This window comes from Ostrinia nubilalis, chromosome 4 (genome assembly GCF_963855985.1).
Source record: "Ostrinia nubilalis chromosome 4, ilOstNubi1.1, whole genome shotgun sequence".
Classification (NCBI taxonomy): Eukaryota; Metazoa; Arthropoda; class Insecta; order Lepidoptera; family Crambidae; genus Ostrinia; species Ostrinia nubilalis.
Window position 1 is genome coordinate 7525099 of NC_087091.1, and position 17759 is coordinate 7542857.

A 17759-nucleotide genomic window follows, 5' to 3' on the forward strand; every position below is an offset into this window, starting at 1 on the left:
GGATCATTGTAAAGATTTTTCACATTTTTCACAGTAATTTCTTCCTAAAACGTTTTACCAGTATTTACACTTAATACACTTATCATTTAATGATACCTATGTCAAGAAATAAAAATTTTACATTGAGTTTGAGCAAATTTATATTTTTTGTTTACTTAGAAAGAGAGAGTCTGCCCACAGAGAGCGAGATTGTGCTTCAAGTAGGTATTCGGAGTGTGGCCTCCATTTTTATCTATAGCTTCATGACTTTACCCGCCGACTGCAATGGTCAAAAGCTTCAGTACAATTTTTTGGCCAAAATCATACGCCCAACGCCGCGTAAAACACATTCAACATCACAGTTTCAACTTAAAAAAAATACGATTATCGATTTTGAATCTTGTGTGAGCGAGTGATGTTGTTGTAAAAAAATTGAAAAATCCAAAGTACGTATACTTCCTGCACTTCTTTGTGAAATAATTTACTCGTTCAATTAAATATTAATTAATGTAATAATCAGTTGTAGGCTGGAACATCATGACAGCATTGATCGGATAACCTTTCATTACATTCGTCTTACGTAAGCCAGCATCAAAAGCAACGATGGGTAATAAAGTATCAGCTGAATCTAATGTTGACATAAAAAATGTCCCGAACATCGGAACACCACCTCCTGAATGTCCCATGCACAATAAAGGCAATGCAGTGTCGACGAAAGAAGCAGGAAAACCATCAGAATTTTCCGTTCAAAATGACAAAAATACCACTGAAACGAAGAAGCCCTCGGAGTGTCCTGTGCAACACGGGAATGATATCAACCCCTACAACATGGTAAATTGGAGATGAAAGTTTAGTGAGTTCCATTTAACAACTTGTTTATTAGTATAGGTCTAAACACGTGTTATTTTTAGATGCCACCTGCGAACCAGCAGCCAGCCCCAGACCAGCCATTTTCTCTTCCCACAAACAGACAAGTGTCGTCGATTCCTCGAGCAATGCCTGATGGTTCCACAGAGTTCTGGGTCTATCCTAGTCAACAAATGTTTTGGAATGCAATGTTGCGCAAAGGTTGGCGTTGGAAGGATGAAGACATTAAACAAAAAGATATGGAAGACATTATTCACATTCACAATGCTAATAATGAGCAGGTAAGTCTACTGACCTTTGTAGATAAGTACCTAAACATAATTTGAAAATAAGTCTCAATACTATATTTTATTTTCAAATTCATTTCAGGCCTGGCAAGAAGTATTGAAATGGGAAGCACTACATGCAAAGGAATGTGGGCATCCTAGGCTCAAAAGCTTTGGTGGTAAAGCAACTCAATACAGTCCTAGGGCAATCATACGGTCTTGGCTTGGGTATGTATTTATAGATCCATATTAATTCATCAAATTGATTCACTTTATTGTTGATCTGTATCTTGATTCTTGAAACTGAAATATTTTTTTATTACTTATATTTCAATAAAAGAAATTCTTCTATACCAATTTCAATTAACACATCATGGTGATTGTTTTAGGTATGAACTACCATTTGACCGTCATGATTGGATAGTGGACAGGTGCGGAAAAGAAGTGCGATATGTTATTGACTACTATGATGGAGGAGAAGTTGATAACAAGTACCAATTTGCGCTTCTTGATGTGAGGCCAGCATTAGATTCCATAGATAATGTTTGGGACAGAATGAAAGTATTTTACATGAGGTACCGTTACGAGTTGATAGGAAATAAAGAAAACCCTGAACTGACCAATTGAGGTTCCTAGCCTTTGGGTTCATGGCCAAAACATATGTAGATCTACATCATTGTTTCGTGGGGTTCTTCTGTCGACTACAAATGTCACTGCTGTAACTCTTTGTGATTGTATTTTATTGTTTTGATTGTAATGTATGTATTGAAATTGTTTTTCAATTGTCCTTACTTTTAAATCTCAAAAACTTGGCGCTTCTTCAGTATTTTGTAGAAATTTATATAATTTATTATTAATTCTTTGACATAAATGATGAAATATAACATTCTAAAAATTATTTAGCTAATTACGTATTAGTACATACGTCTTTTAGAAAAATTATTTCATTACAACTTTAATATACCTATTAGCTAACAAAATACTAAGATTTGCTGAATAAAATGTTACTTGAACTAAAGGTTATCAATCTAGTACTTACTTGTAAAATTATGCATTGTTTGTTAGTTTAAAAAATAAAAATCAAATTAAATTAATTATGATGTTTTAATTCTTAAACTTATGTCACTTATAAGTAGAGGTAAGTACATTATTATTATTATCTAATTTAATTATTATCCAAGTTCACTAGCTGGTTATTTGATAAATTGTGTCCTTGGCACTCATTTTTGAAAATTACCACTTGTTGTTCAATGTAGCCCTCAAAGTTTTTGTAAGGACATGCTGGTAAAACTTTGAATTTTGGTTTTCCTTTGATACTATGATAAACAGACCTCAGAGTGAGTATTGGAGGCTTTTCAGGAAATTTCACACCTGAAAATCAAGTCTCACATTAGTATAATTTACAAATTACATCCCAGCAGTAAGTCTTAAGTAATTAAAGTTCTGTTATCAGACTCACCTAAATCAATTTGTAAAATCCAATGAAAATCATTCATCTCAAACAGGAATGCTGCATTATTTGCATCATGCTCAAGCACAGCTCCTTCATATTTTACTATGAGTTGAGCAAGCAGTTCTCTTTTAAGTTTTTCATTGTTCAACACATCTTGTATCTGTTGAACAAAAAAAATAATTAAAAACTAAATTTATCAATTTTGATAATGATAATATAATGTCATGTGAAACATTTTACCTACCTTATTATTGAGTAGTTCAGTGACCATTGGGACATAATCCATAAGAACTCCTGACTGATGCATTCTGGAATTGTTTTAATTAATTAAATATGTGTTCCCAATATTACAAGAATTATGTAGCTATTCATGTTATACTTACACTGGCAATGATATATTCCCAAGTGATTTAGTGAGCAATGGTGATAGAATTAATTCAGCATTTGTTGAATTAGGGTACCTTACTAAAAGGAGAGCAGTATCAATACCTGGATTTTGATCAGTTCTGCAAGAATCACAATACAAATGTTAAAACATTTTCAAATGGTAACATAATGAAACAATCTCAGTTTTTAATTGTATATTTATGTTGACAAACCCTTCATAATACAGTTCAGGAAGCCGGGATGTATCAACGTTGAGTTTTATCAGGAACTCGACCACATGTCCACCGACCCACACCTCTATGTCCTTTTCGGAAGTCAGTGCATCTCCAAGTAAGGCACTGTATTCAAAATAAGCTCTAGAACTTTCATCTTCATTTAACTTCTTGATCTAAAATGGTTGCATAAACAAGTAAATAAATGTTAATTAATCATTATATAAGACATACAGCATTACAGTTAACTTCCAAGATAACATTGAAATAGGTTACCTGGTGTATTTTGTATAAATTAATCATCTCTGAAATAACATCGCTTAATGCTCTGGGATCACTTTCTTTCCAGTTTGATAAACTTGGCAGTCTACTTTCTAAGAATTCTTCATCAACATTACTCAGGAAACTTTCATCATCAAATCTGAAGTCAGGAGCAAACCAAGGTGCAGTTGAATCAAAAATAACTTCCCATTTCAATTTCTTGGAGCAATATGGCAAGATCAAACGAAACTGACTTTCCGCGCCGTCTGAGCCACCAGATATTCTTTCGATGTCTACCTTGGTTTTACACAGACCTGAAAAATAAAATTACTAGTCTCAGTTTGTAACAAAGGTAGCATTTATTAAACCAACAGAATTTCATCAATTTACTCCCAATCAAAATAACAATAAAGCACATATTTAATAGGATTTTACCGAGTTTTAAATCTTGATAAACACATTGTATGTACGGGCGAAATGCAGGTGATATTTCATTTAGAATACCTAAACAAACTTCTTGAGACATCTTTCGAACTATTAAAAATTCAAATGAGATGTTATAAATTAACTAAAAATGCCACTCTACTATAGAAAGATCGAACAAATAAAAACGAGTTTTTTTGCTACGACCGGACCTCAACGAATCAGATTTTTAACAGTTTGAATGAAAATAATAAAAAATTAAAACAACAAAATAATTTGCGAAGTGTTCGTTCATTGACATTAATGACATGACCATAGAGAAAAGTAATACATAGGAAATAGAGAGCCCTCTCTGTCAAATTTTTTAACCTACTATTATGAGTCTGTGGGTAGTTTGTAGCTGCTTGTCAAATTTGGATAAAATTTCATTTTCGTTGTGAAGCAAGCTTTTCGTGTATAGTCGGTCATAAAATGGGAAAATATTAGCTCCGTTCGTATTGTGTCGATTAGCAAAAACTGAATTTGTGGTAGTGTTCAAAATTATACTGAATAATCACTGAAAATATAGACCATAATAGGTAACAAGCTTTGAAATTGAATGGAATAAATACGATGAAAAACATGAATTTCGCAAACAGTCCTTCAGAGCTCTTAAAATTAGCAAAAAAATTCAACTGCTTTTATTTAACAGGTACGTTTTTATGAATATGGTTTCATATATCTTGCATTATGTGTAGTTCTCGTTTTAACAGGGTTTGGTTAATACAGGTTTGCATCAAGGTGTTTGTAAACCTTTTATTGTTGCTGGTCACCAAGTTGGTCTAATTCGGCCGAACGTTCTAAAGCACCTTCAACGATTCCCTGAGGTGTGTACTAAACTTAACTAGTGAAAACTTATAGCTGTTATTTTACATTACTACCAAAGCTTTACAGTGCTCAGATATTATGAAATTGAATGCTAAAAGTAGATTGATTGTTACTTATTCGATTTATTAAGATTTGTATGTGGTTTTCAGACATTTAGAATTACAGACCAGTTTGTGGAGTTGAACCCAGCCTTTCGTGACTACAAAGAAAGGACAACCAATGTAGCTGAAGTATTACAACGTTTGAAGAGGGAAAATGAAATATGTGCTCTCAAAGGTTGGCGTGATGAGGTTTGTAATGCAAAATTCAATATGTTAATAATAATGTTATCTTCTACATCTTTTATAAATAATGTAATTTATTATCCGATTGGATTATTTTTATTTCAGTGTTTTGAAGTGAGCACACCTATTTGTCATGAAAGCCTGTTGGAGATGGACAGAAGTGCAATCTGCCTGTTCGGGATCCGTAACTATGGAGTTAGTGTTACTGGGTATCTCTACCATCCTACAAAAGGCCTGTGCATCTGGCTACAACAGCGTAGCTTCACTAAACAGACATGGCCAGGTCAGTAGCTTCAAGTAAACATACTATTCAATAGAAATAAGTTAGTGTAAAACACTATTAAATTGTTTTAGTCTTTAGGTGATCCTTGTCCTACTTAAACACATTGATGATGCAATAACCCTGAAGAATTAGCATGACTATGTAGAAATATCATTTTACTTATCAGTACTAAACAAAATGTTAGATCTCTAAAACAAGATACCTAATCAAAGATTATTTTTTATTTCTAGGAAAATGGGACTGCTTTGTTAGTGGAGGTTTAGCAGTAGGCTATGGAATTTTAGAAACTACAATCAAAGAGGCAGCCGAAGAAGCCTCGGTTGAAGGTGATCTTGTCAAGAAGCTGGTGCCAGCAGGATGTGTCAGGTAGACCTCGATCCATCTGGCTAGATTATTATGTAAAGGACTGGGATCATTTTTATAAATACCTTTTTTTAAACTTTTTCAGCTTCTATTTTGAAAGTGAAAGGGGCTTGTTTCCCAATACAGAGTATGTTTATGACCTTGAGTTGCCCTTGGACTTCAATCCGCAAAATGCAGATGGTGAAGTGGAGAGTTTTGAGCTACTTACCGCAGATGAGTGTATTCAAAGAGCTCTGTCGCCGCAGTTTAAAACCACAAGTGCTCCAGTTTTGATAGATTTTTTGATTAGAAAGGGTTACATAAATCCTGAGAATGGTTAGTATTGTCTAACAACTGGTAATTAATAAGCTTCTCAATTATTGAAGCAGATAAATTAGTGCCATAAGTGGCAATTTCACTCATGATTCTGTCATTTTTTATTTTGCTTTCAGAACCTAATTACCGATACCTGGTGGAGTTGCTACATGTACCTCTTCAATCAATCTACAACTGGCCATACACTATGGTAAACGCTGTTAATGGTGACGGTCAGGTTTTAAACAATGTTGATTAATCAAAATAATCTTTAGGTTTTTACAAATTGCTTCCAATGATTTCAAAAACTTATAAATTACTTTATTCATATGCAATAAATAAAATGATAACTGGTGTAATAATATTATTATGTACATTAATTTAAAGTATTACAGATTTAATTTGGTGATAATGGCCTAATTTTACTTAAAAGTTGCCTTATTTATTATAATGTGAAAAACTTAACGAAATTAGTTACTTAAGCGTGGCTATGAGATCTGTTACTTTTATTTCTAATTCATGTCACGATAGAGTAGTTTGACCAAACTATAGTAAGATGGTGGGATTACTTTGGATATTATGTCAAGATAGTTTAGCTAGGTATTGTTAATTTCTGTGATACTTTACCAGTTTGGTATAAGGCATTATTTACTCGGAATTATCATCAATGAGTGACACTCAGGGAGGTGGAGAGGTCCAGCAGTGGATGGTAAGATCTGATGATGATGACCACTGAGAATAGACATCTCTAATTTGTGTAGAGTGCATTGAATTTTACTTACTAATTTGTCTTATTTGTGTACATTGTTGGTTTTCTATTTGTATCAAATATTGCAATACTTAATCGGTATATTATTTTATGAGTCACTAATCTCAGGAAACGAAAACGTACCCATTGATTACTCACTTATTTTATTTTTAATCTAGTCCTTAGTCATTGAATGACAGTAATTTTTTGGTTTTTTATGATATTGACTGTAAGTTAACCGTATTACCTAATGAAATCATTCGAAATGTCTTATTACTTAAATTAGATTATATAGTAGGTACCGCAACCACAGAAATTGTGGATCTCATTAGCTAATAAAATACAACTTCCAGATAGTCTTGAACACTGACCCGAATAGGTACGGAATTACTGTGATAAAATGTATTACGGCTTGCTTAAGACATGAACAGCACAAATGACAAGATAAAAAGACATAAGTTGATATTTTGAACAAGTAAATCCATTGTATTTTGATAAAGGCCTCACCGATTATGTAAGCGGGCAATTCACGGCGATAACATGTTTTGGTTATTTACAATCAATGTTTTCATTTACCAAAATTCGCGTTGGAATGCTCGTGGGTGATTCTATTTTATAAGTACCTATATTTTATATAATACGTGGCTATAAACATTTCTATAATGTATATCCACAGTATGCTTGATTTAGAAAAAGATTTTGGCGTTAAATTGCGTTTAGATGGTTACTATTAGTAAATTATACCTATTATGAATACTTACAGCTTCTTTTACAGCTCAGAGTTGTAAGATGCTGTTATAAAGAGTATAGTTAAGGTTTTATACAATGATTTAAAGTAGATAGTACTGTATGTAGTTGTGTATGTGTAGAGAATTATGAATAAAATAATGAATTATGTAACTAGCAATTGTATTCTCAGTATCGATTGCTTCACACTGTACCTAGTGCAAAGATAGGTATAGCCTGACCAGGAACATAAAAACCCTGGCATAGAGGCGCGTCAATTGCATTTGATAGTGCAACACTGAGTACAGTCGTACCTGTGTTAAATTAATAGGCTAACTTTATGTATCAGGATTCAGGATTACGGGCTAATTTGATATTTTCATGAATTAACGAAAAAATATTATTATAGGTAACCTTGTTTTTTAATAAATTAAATGAAAACATCAATCGAGCTAGTAGGATTTATTTTATTATTCATCAATAATCAAATTCAGAACTTGAATATTCAACTGCAATGTCTGCTCATGAACGCTTCAAACTCGGTACTTCGTACTTCTTTCCCAATTCCATAAAATTCAACACTTAGAAAGTGACAAAAAACTTTAAAATAGGTAGTTGAAACAAACCACAGCTAATTTTCACAGTGGACTGTACTATACGATAAACATGTCAGTCAATTTGACACCCTTGTCGGAAAAATTATTCAATGAAAATATTGTCCGAACCCTTAGTATTTCTCTTCGACAAATACTTTAACACATTGTGAACCACTTTTCTTTCACGACTATAAAAAGATTTTAGCAATTTAATTTACAAAATCAATTGCGCACATTTAAAATAAAGTTTGTTTACACTTTGACAGCAATAGACTGACATGCAAGGTGACATGTCAATGAAGTTTTCAGTTACTGTTGCCATTAAAAGAAATTAGTACCATTAGTTTTCCGCAACATGGCGAGGGTTTTTATGTTCCTGGTCAGGCTATACCTATGTATATTTCAAGAAATTGGATTTCCTAGACCTGGCGCTCTACGAGTTCTAAAGGAATCACGATGCCAGTGCTACAAATTCCATAAAAGTTGATCCTTTTAAATCCACATTATAAAGATTAAAATCGATCAGCATTTTAAAGATAAGTTTTGCCGATAAATATCGTTGGACATTAAACCGAATTATGGCCGTAGATTCTATGTATGTTAAAGCCGATTTGAAATAATTGTGCAACCCGTTTTTTTATGAACAGAATTTTTGTAATTCTTAATGACAATAAAGATCTTAAACCGATGCGCGATGGAACAGATGGAAATTAGTATACGGCAATAATGGGCTAACACCATATTCTTTATGATGCAAGAACCAGATTAAGTCACTCAATTCTAAAGGATAGCAATAGCATACTTTGATTCTGTTCATAAAGTAATAGTTTTTAAATTGTTCGCGATAATATGACCGAAGTGCGGGTGATGTGACGCTATTACAACTACAACATTCGAAAGTTCTCTAATATCGCTAGTCCAACAATAAATAGGGATGTTTCCTGGGTAAAAAAGCAAGTTTGAATAATGTCAATTTTCGCCATCAATTCCTAATATTTAAGTGACCCCTATGGTAACAAACATATAACAGGAATTTTGTTTTCATAAGGGTCGCTTTAAAATTAGGGATTGATGGTGAAAACGGGCATTAGTCCATCAGTTAACTTATCAAAAAATCAATACTCGTCACGTATTTTTCACTTTTTCAAACTTATTACAATTTAAAGATAAGCGCGTTAAAGTTAAAAAAAAAGAGTGTGACGTCAAGGCGTGCTTAAATGTGTAGCACGTGACGTCACGCCGAACTTTAACGCATCATAACTTCGTAATACTTGTTTGACGAATAAAAATATACGTGTGTGTAATTGACGGACTAAGTTATTTTTTAGAAAACTAGCCTATTGTGTACCTCGTGCTCTGAGACTGCTACCAGTGCCAGTTGCAAAAATATTAATAATGACTTGGTTGCCCGATATAAAGGTTGCTGGTGACCAAGTAGCTGACTAGGTGATAGCGTTTGTAACTTTGATATTCATTAGCTATACTAATTTACATTAGGTGTGGTGTGATGTTTAGCGGTTTTATACAATTTTATGAAACCATGTTACTGGCGAAAGATTTTTGTACTATGAAGGTAAATAGTGTACTCGCGTTTATACCTATTTGCGACTGTAGTAAATTAATAAACTTAGTGTTTTCCTAAAAATTAAACGTCGAAAATTAATTTGTGTTTGTTTTTTAATTATTTTTGGTTTAGTCTTATTTCCACTTCCACGTTACCATGTGTAATCGTACTTAAACCGCATCCCAAGACAAATTTATTTTTTATAAAGGCTACTTTTTTATGGGGTTAAATTATTGATAATTAAAAAAAAAACTTTGTTTATCTTTACTTTTATTCATAGATGCTGACTGATTGACAATTTGTAATACTAATGTATTACTTTTTACACTAAGTTTAACAGTTTGAAAAAATGGCATTATCTAACAAAACAACAAAATATTACAGTATATCTTGCTCTTGATATGGATACATAATTTTAAAATAGAATAACAACTTACCTATGACATAATAATTATGCTTTTAGTGCTTATGTGTTATCTTATGATTTCATCATGAGTTTTAATATTTTTACCAGCGTACCTCAAAACAAAAAAAAAAAGCGTTAATGTAAATCAACTACAGAAAATATTCTTAATAATAATGTTAAAAATACACAAAAATATAGGGAAAACACTGTAAAAATTGCATTATTTCGTATGTGTAGCTCGTTTACTTATTACTTTGGGGATGCTACGGCTACCATCACGTCCCGGCTAAAAACTTTCTACTCTATTAAAATACACCGATCACAGCTCTTATTTTAAAAGTAATAAAAATTAATACCAAAGTATTTTTTGTGGGATGCCAATAAATTTTCCCAACATGAGGTACGAGTTGAGACGAGTTCGGTTGTGTTCTGTATTTTCGCAAAAATAATGCTTGTTATTTCTCTATGCGTGTCGGTTTCCTTGCGACCGGAACGTTTTCGATGGATCTCGACGTGGAGTCTTACCATTCGTTTCCAGTCGGATAAGAGTTCGCAGTGTGGGAGGCCTTCGCTACGGCTGGTCTTGGCAAACATCGGTCGCTCGGAGCGGTCGGCGTCTGATTGGAGCGGCCCTATGTCATGAGTCACGGCCCCCGGTGCGGGTGTTCACCTCCTCGCTTGCGGGTCCGAGTGGCCGCTTGTGACGCTCTGTCACTTAGATTAATAAAACCTAGATGGATAGTCTTCATACAAACGCTTCGTCAAGAGTGAGGCAAAAATCTTATGTCATTAGTGTCAATTTTGTTGGGGAGTGTAGACAGTGAAGGCGATTTTCCCGAAAGTAGGGAAATTTTTAGTACGTTTTTAATTATTTTATAATTAACAAAAACAAAACGCATCATGTACTTACTTATTTATTGAATTCAAAGTACCTACCTAATAACAATAAGATAAATCGACTTAAAAGTCTCGATTTCATAAAAAAAGGAAGTGTATTTGTACGGCGAACAATTGGGAAATAAATTTTCTTGTTACTGGTATCATTCCCGTATTTAATTTTTGAAGCAAAATACGCGTCGAATTGTAGTACTTTCTTATGAAATGTAACACTGGTCACTTTCTTTCGTTTTTCTGATGTATTTTAGACACCCTTTCACAGCACAAACCGTTTTAATTAATTAAAATTCGTCGGACGTGTTTACCAATTTTTCACTTTGACAGTTCATGTGACGTTTACGGGTGAGCCGTGCCGGCTCCCTAAAAACTGCCTCACCTTTCGTGCACTGACTATCTATCTAGGCTTTATTAATCTAAGCTCTGTCATGACTCACGACATGCACGGGCTCGTGGCGCGGGCTAGTAGTCGTCGCCGCGGGAGATGACCTCCTTGCAGGTGGGCCGGAGGAGGATGGTGTGCTCGAACTGCGCCGTGTAGCAGCCCTTGACGTCGCACAGCGGCGGGTAGGGGTCCACCACGCCCTTGTCGCACAGGTCCTTGAGCGCCATGGCGTACCGGGACGCCCCGGCGCGCTCCAGCCAACGCTTGCAGAATGCGAGCGTGCCGAAGTTCTTGTTGATCAAGTTGAGAAGCTGCTTCGAGGACTGCAGTCTGTAATAAAGATTTATAATTTTTGATTTTTATTTGATTGACTATGGCCAGCCGGCCGTCCCTGACCATTGCTATGTTTAGTTCATTTACACAAATATTTGTATCAAGGAAATCTAAGGTAGCATTCGGATCAAGACGACCGCGACGCGAGACCGCGACCGGCGACCGCGACCTACTACTTTATATGAATTAATAGGAAGTGCTGACGGATGCAAGCAACCGAGTCGCGCGACGTGTGGGCGTGGCCTGCCGGCTACTTGCGTCGCGCGACTCGGTCGCTCACAAGGCAGTGCCGTGACGCGACAGATGCAAAATGGCCGTGTTTTTTCGCACGAAGACGAAATTTTAATAGAATTAGTAAGTTTCGTATGGGTCGCACGACTCATGTCGCGAAGATTCGTAAGTAGCTGTCGACCTGCGACCGGTTGCCTGTCGCGGTCTCGGGTCGTGGTCTCTCGTCGCGGTCGTCTTGATCCGAATGCTATCTTTACATGAAACCTCTGGTGGATATTATAATTGAGAAAATTTTATATTCGCGGTCCGACCGCGGCTTCGCCCACGTAAAATTTTGTATTCAAAACCGGGATAAAAACTATCCTATGTTCTTTTGCGGGACTCAAACTATTTCTATGCCAAATTTCATCAAAATCGGTTTATCAGTTTAGGCGTAAAAGCGACACAGACAGACGAGACTTACTTTCGCATTTATAATATTAGTAGGGAAGGAGGGTTTACCTTAGAGGCACAAACTGCTGGTCGAAGTTCTTCATGTAGTGGGAACAGTCCATGTCATCGTGCACCTGCCCGCGGCCGGTGGAGCCGAAGGTCTCGATGGCGTAGAACTCGTTCTCCTCCATGCGCGTGGTCTCGCCGCCTTTCACGATCGGCACCGTCTTGCCGGCGTGAATCCCTGCAAATTACAAGGAGAAAATTGAAGAAACCTTATGAGAGCTACACTCGTCGTCAAATAAATCGCACCTCCCGCGACAAGCACTTTGAAACGTATGCATCCCCACTTCCCACCAATATTGGCACCATTTAAAAGCCTAGTTCTAAACTTCATTTCATTAAAGAAAAGGTTTTTACCCTAAAAATGTGTCTTTAGAAGGGTCCAGAGTCACTTCTTCAAAAAATAGGTAGTTACGTTTGAGCCATCTTTTATGGCCATAAAACTGTTAAGTTGGGATTAATCGCTATCCATCTGTTAAAGAGGACACGTGTAATCATTATTTGGTTTTATAACCATAAAATTTGGTCTAATTGATCCCAGAGGTGAGCCCAAAGTGAGGTCTTCTTTCAAGTCACATTTATGGTATATGTTAATCTTTTATTAAGAAATTAAATGTGTTTTTCTTTAAGGATATTTATTGGGCTTTCAAATAACACCAATATTGTCGGGGTACCCTGATTGTGTCAGAAGAAAATCTTTAAAGTTCGCGTCGCGGAAGGTGCGGTTTATTTGATGTTGAGTGTATTTTGATTTAAAAAATTTAAAAGGATGATCATTTTCTTTGTTGCTGGTGAAATCTCAAACATACTCACTGTATGGTCCGATAGAGTGGCCATTCAGATTCCGTATAGGTTTCACTTGATAAACTTGGCCATCCAGTTCCACTTCATGGGACTCCATTACCTATAGAAAACAGACATTTTGTTATAAATTTACTATTTGGGGAAACTAAAACCTGCTTGAATGACCATAAGCTTTGTCGTTGACTGCGGGTCAAAGTAAGCCTGAACTCGCTTCTTGGACTGCAGCACTTATATCACACAGCGCCTCGCCGATACCGGAGATAAGATTTAGGCATTGGTGGACTCTACAAATTCTTCATTCAGCCTTGGTTAGACATTTTGATGAAAGTGTAAAACTAAGTAACAGTAACTCACTTCTTGCACCGCAGCGCCCACGTCACACAGCCTGACGTCAACACCGGAGGCCTTGATGCCGGCCTCTGTGGCCTCCTGTACGCCCTTAACCAGCGGGTCGTATCGCGGGTTGAAGTGCAGAGTGAACACGCAGTCTACAATGGGACCGTCCGACTTCTTCTTCTTCGTCGCTACACTCTTGCCAGAGTGGTCGTGGTCGTCACACCAGGGCCGGTGGCAAGTCTCACAATCCGTCGCCATTCCTCCCGCACTGCAGCCTTTCTTGTGCACTCATGGAGTGGACCATTGAGTGCGGTTTTGACCTGGTCAGTCCAGCGCATGGGCGACCTGCCGCGCGCTCTTGTGCCCTCAACCTTCCCCTGCACGACAAGTCGTTTAACAGAAGCGACGTCTCCACGTGTTATATGGCCAAAGAAAGTGAGTATACGACTTTGGACGATGGAAGAAATACGCTGTTTGACATCAAGCTCTTGGATGATCGAGACGTTGGTTCGATCCGACCGTCCGACTGTGAGACTAATAAAGCGTGGAAGTATACGGTTACTTACTTCTTGAACCGCAGCGCCCACGTCACACAGCCTCACGTCGACACCGGAGGCCTTGATGCCGGCTTCTGTGGCCTCCTGCACGCCTTTGACCAGCGGGTCGTATCGCGGGTTGAAGTGCAGAGTGAACGCACAGTCGATGATGCGGCCGTTGATATGGGTCCCGAAGTCTATCTTCACCACGTCGTCATACTCCAAGACGGTTGTGTCACCTGTTTTAAAGATAAATTATAAATGATATGACAAGAAATGGACTTTCCTGTTGAGAGGCTTTATCTCAGTAGTAAGTAAAAGGTGGACCGATGACATCATAAAGGTAGCAGGAAGGCGCTGGACGCAGTCCGCTACCAACCGGGCAACATGGAAAGCATTGGGGGAGGCTTATGTTCAGCAGTGGACGTCCTATGGCTGAGATGATGATAATGTAATAGGCATGACATGATGATTATTTTTATGGAAAACAGTACAATGTTGTTTCATTTACTATGGACATTGGACACAATTTCTTAATCAATAGTATATGCAATGCAATACATTCTATGAAACTGTAATGATGAATTAATTGTATCGTACCTGTATTCGGAGTGTAGTGGGCAGCACAGTGATTGCGGCTACAGCCAGTAGGAAAGGCCAGCCCTGCCTTCAATCCATCTTCACCGATTAGACGTCTTGCAGTTGATTCAAGCTCTTCGCAAATTTCAATCATTGTCATGCCAGGCTTGATCCATTCACGAATATGCTTGCGTGTCTAAAACCAGAGTTTTTTAATCAGATATAAAAAATATGTTTCTCATTACGAATAGTCAAATTGTGACAAGTGTTCATTATTCTTGATGTTTTAAGGTGAAAATTGATATGAAAGATAGTGAATTTTGCTAAATAATACAAACTTGTCTGTGAGCTTCAGCTGCATGCCTGATTTCTTGGTAGATGTCTTGTTGCATCCTATCCAAGGCTCTCTTTTCTTCACTAGAAAATCTGTCCTTGGCAGTCCTCTCATCAATACCTTCAGCAGGACCATGCTCCATAATTTGACCCTCAGGGAAGTTACCTTTAAAAATAAACATTTTTTTACAATCCATAATTAAAATATACAGATTTATAAGCAATTTATACATACATATTTATTTATGCATGTCCTTCTATCTACAGCTGGATATAATGAAAAACACAGATTAGCAAGCAACCCAATAACAGTACTTATGCAGTGATCATTTACAATTTATTTCCATCATCATCATTTATACCACAGGATGGTCGGTGCTGAACAGACCTACTTCCAATGGTTTCCAGATTGTCTGGTTGTGAGCAGCCTTTTATGAGGTCCCTTTGTTGTGGCCCTGTATGGGATCATCAGCCAGGTTCAAAATAAAATTAAATCTTTACTTTTTGATTGATTATAATGCATTTGTTACTGCAATAAATTTCACTTGAATTTAGCATTATAAAAGCAACATTAACAAATGTAAATTTATTATTTAGCTATGAAAATACATACTGTCTGGATATAACTCCGCAATGGGTATAGTTGGTGGCTTAGTCTGCTCTTTGCCGGAGCCCTTGCCACCTTTGCTTCTGTTTTTTTTCTTCTTCTTTTTCTTGTCATCAGCTTCAGCATCTCCCAAAGACAAAGCATTAGCTTGTTCTGGTAATTTTGATGACTCTGTCTCATCTTCACCTTCACCTGCATTGTCATTTTCAGCTGGAAATAAAGTCAATCAAGGGTGAACATAACTTAGAACCAATCGATGTTGTTTACGTCGGTTCTTGCTAGCTTGGTACAAACTAATCAATTACTGGGATAACCTAAAAATAACGTATTATGTCACTTACATTTTACAATTTATACTCAAATGTATTTCGTATGTAATTGAACTTCAACATTTTACTTGATAGAATTCATCAATAGCAATAAATACTTGTTAAACTTGTAAGATTTTGTTGGGATATCACAAGAGCATGCGGTTCTTTGTAATAAAAAAATACATTACTCAGCTATTCTATATAAACTTGAATGTTCCTGTAATTATACATTTTTACGACTAAATTATCGATTGGATTTGCATTTTTATTAGAGTTTCAAATGCTAACCTGTCTTCTTCTTCTTTTTTTTCTTTTTCTTCTTCTTGGCGGGATCTTTGTTCTCGCCGTCTTCTACAGTATCCAGCTCTTCTTCCTCGCCATTTTCTACAACGTCTTCCTTATTTATTTCCTCTGTAGTCTTTACTGCAGCCATTTCGAATAACAAAAGGATTATTCAATTTCCCATGCGATTTTACGGCAACGTTTTGAAATCTTTCCCTGCTATTGACAGAAAACAACACTCAATTTGACATTTAACTTACCATAGAATCCAACTAAAATTAAATGTAACCAAGGTAAGAAAGACTATGAGCAATGCATAGAACATTTTTATTTAGTGGCATTATCAAGTAAGTTTTTAAACGAGTTGAGGTTTCAAAACGCGATTTGATTTTTGGAAATATTTTTTTTTTGTTTCTATAATTTGATTCTTTTGAATACGTATTCTGCACAAGCTCAAGTAATCCTTAAATCAATCGATATCGATAACCCAGGCAAGGAGTAAGGAAGGTATAGTCGCAGTTGTAAAGCATCTAAAATTCTAGGTTTATGGAGACGGCTACTCCTCAAAATACAGTGGTCATGACCATATACCATCCGTTTATGGTATTCGTAGGTATCCAAAATTAATGTTTGTGTGTAAAAAATAATTAGAGTGTCAGCAAAAGCTCGCTTCAACCCAATGCACAGTGGCGGATTTGCCAGCAGGCTGTGAACTAAATCTGCCGCCCATTCAGCTTACTAAGTAGTAGGCTGAAGCCTAGAGCGGCAAATTTTAAGGGCAAATTTTAAGCTCGCTTCAACCCAATGCACAGTGGCGGATTTGCCAGCAGGCTGTGAACTAAATCTGCCGCCCATTCAGCCTACTATGTAGTAGGCTGGCTGAAGCCTAGAGCGGCAAATTTTAAGGGGGCGGCAGATTTAGTTCACAGCCTGCTGGCAAATCCGCCACTGTGCATTGGGTTGAAGCGAGCTTTTGCTGACACTCTATCTACCTACCTACTATGCCTTTTATGATGCTGTAAACACGATTTATAAGACCATTAAATTGGCACGTTGGTTTAGTACGTAAGCATTCACCTAATTGTAGCTTGCTAGTTTATCCTATAGTTTGTTTGCCGCACAATTCCAACGTAAAATAATTTATGACCTATGATAAATAATTGTTCTCTACAACTCAGAAGTGTGGTTTTAAGTAGAAAGGTCGGTAGGTAGGTAGGCCTACTATTATGGCGTTTAATTGTTGTGTAGCTGTAATTTGCTATTTAAACTTAAAATGACTTGCTTGACTCGATTGGACATACGAGTACTATTAATATTATTACAAAACTAAAGCTCCAAAAAACCAGGCGAAATTGAGTTATTTATTATAAAATAAATCACTTAATTTATTTAATATGTTTCTTAGCTTAACTACTTTATTTCTGTTAATAAAATGTTTCGTAAAGCTCTATGTTGATGATACTAATCATAGAGTTATTAACCACTCTATGATACTAATAGAGCAAGGATTTTCTCACAGTCATTCATTTTTTTTTAATAAAGAATAGAAAGTAAGTAGGTACCTAAGTAGATGATACTCAAGAAAATAAACATTTAAACATCTTTTTTACCAAACCTTTAGGGGCGGCGGATCTAGGGACTCAAATGTTAAAGG

The 17759-nt window shown here is 36.3% G+C and overlaps 4 protein-coding genes across 4 annotated transcripts; 2 read left to right on the forward strand and 2 right to left on the reverse strand.

Moving 5' to 3' along the window:
* The first annotated feature begins 311 nt into the window (after nt 1-311).
* LOC135088598 (holocytochrome c-type synthase) lies at nt 312-2206 on the forward strand. Its single transcript, XM_063983504.1, has 5 exons — nt 312-425; nt 500-810; nt 891-1127; nt 1216-1340; nt 1502-2206. The coding sequence occupies exons 2-5, from the start codon at nt 583-585 to the stop codon at nt 1737-1739; spliced, it is 828 nt and encodes a 275-aa protein (XP_063839574.1). The 5' UTR covers nt 312-425; nt 500-582; the 3' UTR covers nt 1740-2206.
* Nucleotides 2198-4154, reverse strand: LOC135088590 (BRISC and BRCA1-A complex member 2-like). Its single transcript, XM_063983491.1, has 7 exons — nt 3861-4154; nt 3441-3739; nt 3165-3340; nt 2949-3071; nt 2810-2873; nt 2572-2725; nt 2198-2483 (listed from the first exon to the last, which is right to left on the reverse strand). Exons 1-7 carry the CDS (start codon nt 3949-3951, stop codon nt 2278-2280), a joined length of 1113 nt encoding a protein of 370 aa, XP_063839561.1. The 5' UTR covers nt 3952-4154; the 3' UTR covers nt 2198-2277.
* Nucleotides 4155-4228: 74 nt separating this feature from the next.
* LOC135088595 (uncharacterized) lies at nt 4229-6303 on the forward strand. Its single transcript, XM_063983499.1, has 7 exons — nt 4229-4539; nt 4617-4714; nt 4865-5005; nt 5105-5282; nt 5513-5648; nt 5731-5960; nt 6077-6303. The coding sequence occupies exons 1-7, from the start codon at nt 4461-4463 to the stop codon at nt 6196-6198; spliced, it is 984 nt and encodes a 327-aa protein (XP_063839569.1). The 5' UTR covers nt 4229-4460; the 3' UTR covers nt 6199-6303.
* Nucleotides 6304-9826: 3523 nt separating this feature from the next.
* Nucleotides 9827-16374, reverse strand: LOC135088585 (methionine aminopeptidase 2). Its single transcript, XM_063983462.1, has 8 exons — nt 16112-16374; nt 15519-15722; nt 14911-15071; nt 14594-14768; nt 14024-14232; nt 13131-13221; nt 12324-12498; nt 9827-11588 (listed from the first exon to the last, which is right to left on the reverse strand). Exons 1-8 carry the CDS (start codon nt 16254-16256, stop codon nt 11336-11338), a joined length of 1413 nt encoding a protein of 470 aa, XP_063839532.1. The 5' UTR covers nt 16257-16374; the 3' UTR covers nt 9827-11335.
* Between the last annotated feature and the right edge of the window lie 1385 nt (nt 16375-17759).

Coding starts and splice junctions, on each gene's coding strand:
- LOC135088598 (XM_063983504.1), top strand. CDS start 583: ATGGGTAATAAAGTATCAGCTGAATCTAATGTTGACATAAAAAATGTC. Junction 811..890: donor ATATCAACCCCTACAACATG/GTAAATTGGAGA, acceptor TGTTATTTTTAG/ATGCCACCTGCGAACCAGCA. Junction 1,341..1,501: donor ATCATACGGTCTTGGCTTGG/GTATGTATTTAT, acceptor TGATTGTTTTAG/GTATGAACTACCATTTGACC.
- LOC135088590 (XM_063983491.1), bottom strand. CDS start 3,951: ATGTCTCAAGAAGTTTGTTTAGGTATTCTAAATGAAATATCACCTGCA. Junction 2,726..2,809: donor CTGAACTACTCAATAATAAG/GTAGGTAAAATG, acceptor TTTGTTCAACAG/ATACAAGATGTGTTGAACAA. Junction 2,484..2,571: donor GATTTTACAAATTGATTTAG/GTGAGTCTGATA, acceptor CTTGATTTTCAG/GTGTGAAATTTCCTGAAAAG.
- LOC135088595 (XM_063983499.1), top strand. CDS start 4,461: ATGAAAAACATGAATTTCGCAAACAGTCCTTCAGAGCTCTTAAAATTA. Junction 5,283..5,512: donor CACTAAACAGACATGGCCAG/GTCAGTAGCTTC, acceptor TTTTATTTCTAG/GAAAATGGGACTGCTTTGTT. Junction 5,961..6,076: donor TTACATAAATCCTGAGAATG/GTTAGTATTGTC, acceptor TTTTGCTTTCAG/AACCTAATTACCGATACCTG.
- LOC135088585 (XM_063983462.1), bottom strand. CDS start 16,256: ATGGCTGCAGTAAAGACTACAGAGGAAATAAATAAGGAAGACGTTGTA. Junction 12,499..13,130: donor CCACTCTATCGGACCATACA/GTGAGTATGTTT, acceptor TGTAATTTGCAG/GGATTCACGCCGGCAAGACG. Junction 11,589..12,323: donor CAGCAGTTTGTGCCTCTAAG/GTAAACCCTCCT, acceptor TCTTTATTACAG/ACTGCAGTCCTCGAAGCAGC.